Source organism: Emiliania huxleyi, assembly GCF_000372725.1.
Source record: "Emiliania huxleyi CCMP1516 unplaced genomic scaffold EMIHUscaffold_25, whole genome shotgun sequence".
Classification (NCBI taxonomy): Eukaryota; Haptophyta; order Isochrysidales; family Noelaerhabdaceae; genus Emiliania; species Emiliania huxleyi.
In genome coordinates this window covers 740,709-742,263 of record NW_005200170.1, presented here as the reverse complement: position 1 = coordinate 742,263, position 1,555 = coordinate 740,709, and the positions used below count along the sequence as shown (strand labels likewise).

At 64.1% G+C, this 1,555-nt stretch overlaps 1 protein-coding gene across 1 annotated transcript in view; it reads right to left on the bottom strand.

Moving 5' to 3' along the window:
• Positions 1-588: 588 nt before the first annotated feature.
• Positions 589-1,555, bottom strand: part of Lhcf23 (light harvesting protein) — a gene marked incomplete at both ends in the record, with an annotated part of 3,271 nt that continues 2,304 nt past the window's right edge. Inside the window, 3 exons of the mRNA XM_005778221.1 lie at positions 589-717; positions 955-1,092; positions 1,296-1,327. Coding sequence (XP_005778278.1) covers positions 589-717; positions 955-1,092; positions 1,296-1,327 — 299 coding nt within the window. The remainder of the gene's footprint in view (positions 718-954; positions 1,093-1,295; positions 1,328-1,555) is intronic.

The window sequence follows — 1,555 nt, the reverse complement described above, 5'->3', positions numbered from 1 at the left end:
TTGTCGCGTGAACACATCTTGGGGGCTCCGTATCTCATCATATCCGCGTGTATCTCCCGGTATCCCGCCATATCCCGCCATATCCCGCCATATCCCGCCATATCCCGCCGCGGATACCGCGAAAAAAATCGGCCAGCCTAGGCATAATTTGGCTGAATTTGGCCGCAAACCAGCCTCTAGTGTCTAGACTCGGCTCAGATCCCGAAAAATTGATGATTCCTTGAATTTCGTAATTTACCATACCACTCTCTGCTCATACCATACCACTCTGCTTGGAGGTGTGTAAGACAGACTGACTGACTGATACCACTCTTTTACCAGTACAAATGGCCATCACTGCAAAAGCCCAATGTGCAGGACTCCGATGGCGCGATGCGGTCATCGTCCGCGGGTTCAGCTTCAGGATTGTGGGGCACAAGTCAACACAGAGTTTTTTTGGCGTCCCTCTCCCCGAACGCTCAGAGAGGACACAGCGACGCACTGGGAGTGGGCGAGTGGCACTGCTTCATGCGCGGGGGGTGGAGGGGGGAGACTCAAACGCAAAGGGGAGGGGCCCGCCTTGGCCTCACTAGTCCAAGCTGCCACACTCTAGAAGGGGGAGGCCTTGAGCATGCCCTCGACAAAGGGGAGCGCCGAATCGCCCGCCGAGAAGGGCGCCATCACCTCGCCACTGTACGGCGCGATCAAGCCGTCGAGCGCGGGGACTGAGCCCGGCACCTGTGGAGGTAAGGTCCGGTACACTTCTCCACACACACACACAGGTGGTGTGGGGAGGGGGGGGGGGGGGCAGCCCGTCTCCACGTCTAGACGACAGGAGCCCCACGGCATTGAAAAGTGCAAGGCCCGGTGCGCGTGGGCGAGCGGTGTGTGTGTGAGAGAGAGAGAGAGAGTGTGTGAGTGAGTGTGAGTGTGAGTGAGTGTGTGTGTGTGCGCGCGCGCGCGTGCGCGCGGCACCTTGGACGCAGCGACGAAGCCCATGATGCCGAGCATCGCGGCGCGGCCGTTGTTGAGCTCCGTCACGAGCTTGGCGTCCTTCTTCTCCTGCGACATCTTCGCGGTGAAGCCGAACGGGTCCCACAAGTCGAGCGGCACCTGCGCCGGAGGCGGGGGCGGCGGTGAGGGCGAGAGTGGCGGCGGCGGTGCGGCGGGGGCGGCGGTGACGGCAGCGGCAGCGGCAGCGGCGGCAGGGGGCGGCTGGGGGCGAGGCCGAGAGCGGCGGCAGCCCGGGCGGTGGCGGAAGCGCGGGCGGCGAGCATGGCATGTGGTGGGCGACGCACCGGGACGGGGATTCCAACCTTTTTGAGGGAGGGGAAGACGCCCGGCTTGCCTGGGCAGGAGGGAGGGGGGGGGGGAGTCGGGTCTCGCCGAGGGAGGATAGGGAGGTGGGACAGGGGAGGGGGGAGGGGAGGGGGGAGGGGAGGGGAGGGGGGAGGTGAGGGGGGAGGGGATGACGGAGGGCAGTGGGCAGGGGAGGACGTAGGTGATCTGGGAGGGTACCAGGCATTTCCGGAGGGATGTCCGAGGGTGGCTTGAGCGAGGGTAAAAAGAACGATGT